The sequence below is a fragment of the Papilio polytes genome, unplaced genomic scaffold, assembly GCF_000836215.1.
Source record: "Papilio polytes unplaced genomic scaffold, Ppol_1.0 DF820960.1, whole genome shotgun sequence".
In the NCBI taxonomy this organism is placed as follows: Eukaryota; Metazoa; Arthropoda; class Insecta; order Lepidoptera; family Papilionidae; genus Papilio; species Papilio polytes.
The window spans coordinates 1-1,160 of NW_013528244.1; the positions used below are offsets into that span (position 1 = coordinate 1).

The 1,160-nt window shown below is 30.6% G+C and overlaps 1 protein-coding gene across 1 annotated transcript; it reads left to right on the plus strand.

The window, feature by feature from the left end:
* The first annotated feature begins 149 nt into the window (after nucleotides 1-149).
* Nucleotides 150-991, plus strand: LOC106109933 (adenosine deaminase-like protein). The gene is made up of 3 exons (XM_013291591.1): nucleotides 150-355; nucleotides 570-670; nucleotides 745-991. The coding sequence occupies exons 1-3, from the start codon at nucleotides 247-249 to the stop codon at nucleotides 931-933; spliced, it is 399 nt and encodes a 132-aa protein (XP_013147045.1). The 5' UTR covers nucleotides 150-246; the 3' UTR covers nucleotides 934-991.
* Nucleotides 992-1,160: the final 169 nt, after the last annotated feature.

The window sequence follows — 1,160 nt, forward strand, 5'->3', positions numbered from 1 at the left end:
CTGAAACTGGTCGGTACCGTCACCGGAAAAAGAAAAGTATACGTGAGTAAGCCGTAAATAATTAATTATAAGTAGCCTATGTGTTCTTCCAGACTATCCTTTATGTCTATGCCAAATTTCAAATATGTTTGCACAATCAACCTTTGTCAGATACAGAGTTAGATTGTTTATTAAACTATATTGAATATTTACTTTCAGATTTCGCTACATTGTGGTGAAATAAGTAATCCAGAAGAAGTAATTCAAATGCTACAATTCAAACCAGATAGGATTGGTCATGGGACATGTATTCACCCAAATTTTGGTGGTACTAAACAAACTTGGGAGGCGCTATGTACATCAAAAATTCCTGTTGGTATGTTTGAATTATTAATCTAAAAATAAGAATGAAAATAATAAGCGTAGAGTAAATAAAAGTAGATAAGCGCTTTAAAAAAAGGTATAGATTTTTTTGAATGAAAACCCTTTTGGAGTGCTTGCAGGACCAGTTCAAATGTAATCTGATCAATGATTTAAAAATGCTTAAAGGAGCAAGTATTATAATTTATTAACTATGATTTTCGTTTCAGAGGTTTGTCTTACCAGTAATGTAAATACAAAATCAGTTGCAGATTATTCTTCACACCATTTTAAATACTTACTTAGTAGTGATGTTCCAGTTATTCTTTGTGTAAGTTTATTTTTTACTTCTTTATACTTGTCCTTTTTTTAAATCTAATATGATACTTTTTAATTCATTTTCAGACCGATGATAAAGGAGTTTTTGCTACATCTCTGACTCAAGAATATAGTATTTGCATCGATACATTTAAATTGGATAAAGCCGAGCTAGCTAAATTAGCTCTTAATTCTACAAAATTTATTTTTGCGACAGGCAAGCAGAAATTACTTTTTGGTAGAATACTAAATTTTATTGATGAAAATGAACATTGAGAATTGGAAAAAATAAGGGTTACAAACTACGACAAATAAAGTAAAGAATAAGTTGAAAGTATGTTTGATTTTTAAATCTAAGTTTATTACAATACAGTATTTACACTCTAAGTTAGGTTTAGGGTCCCTAACTAGACGTGAGCGTTATTTCACGTCACTAGTTACAATCACCTGTGACGAGATATGAAACGGCGTCACTAGCTTCGAGTCAAATTAAAAGTAGTGAT

Excerpts from the sequence above, each read along its gene's own strand:
- LOC106109933 (XM_013291591.1), top strand. The coding sequence starts at position 247 with ATGCTACAATTCAAACCAGATAGGATTGGTCATGGGACATGTATTCAC. Across the intron at positions 356-569 it reads TACATCAAAAATTCCTGTTG|AGGTTTGTCTTACCAGTAAT; the intron begins GTATGTTTGAAT and ends TTTTCGTTTCAG. Across the intron at positions 671-744 it reads ATGTTCCAGTTATTCTTTGT|ACCGATGATAAAGGAGTTTT; the intron begins GTAAGTTTATTT and ends ATTCATTTTCAG.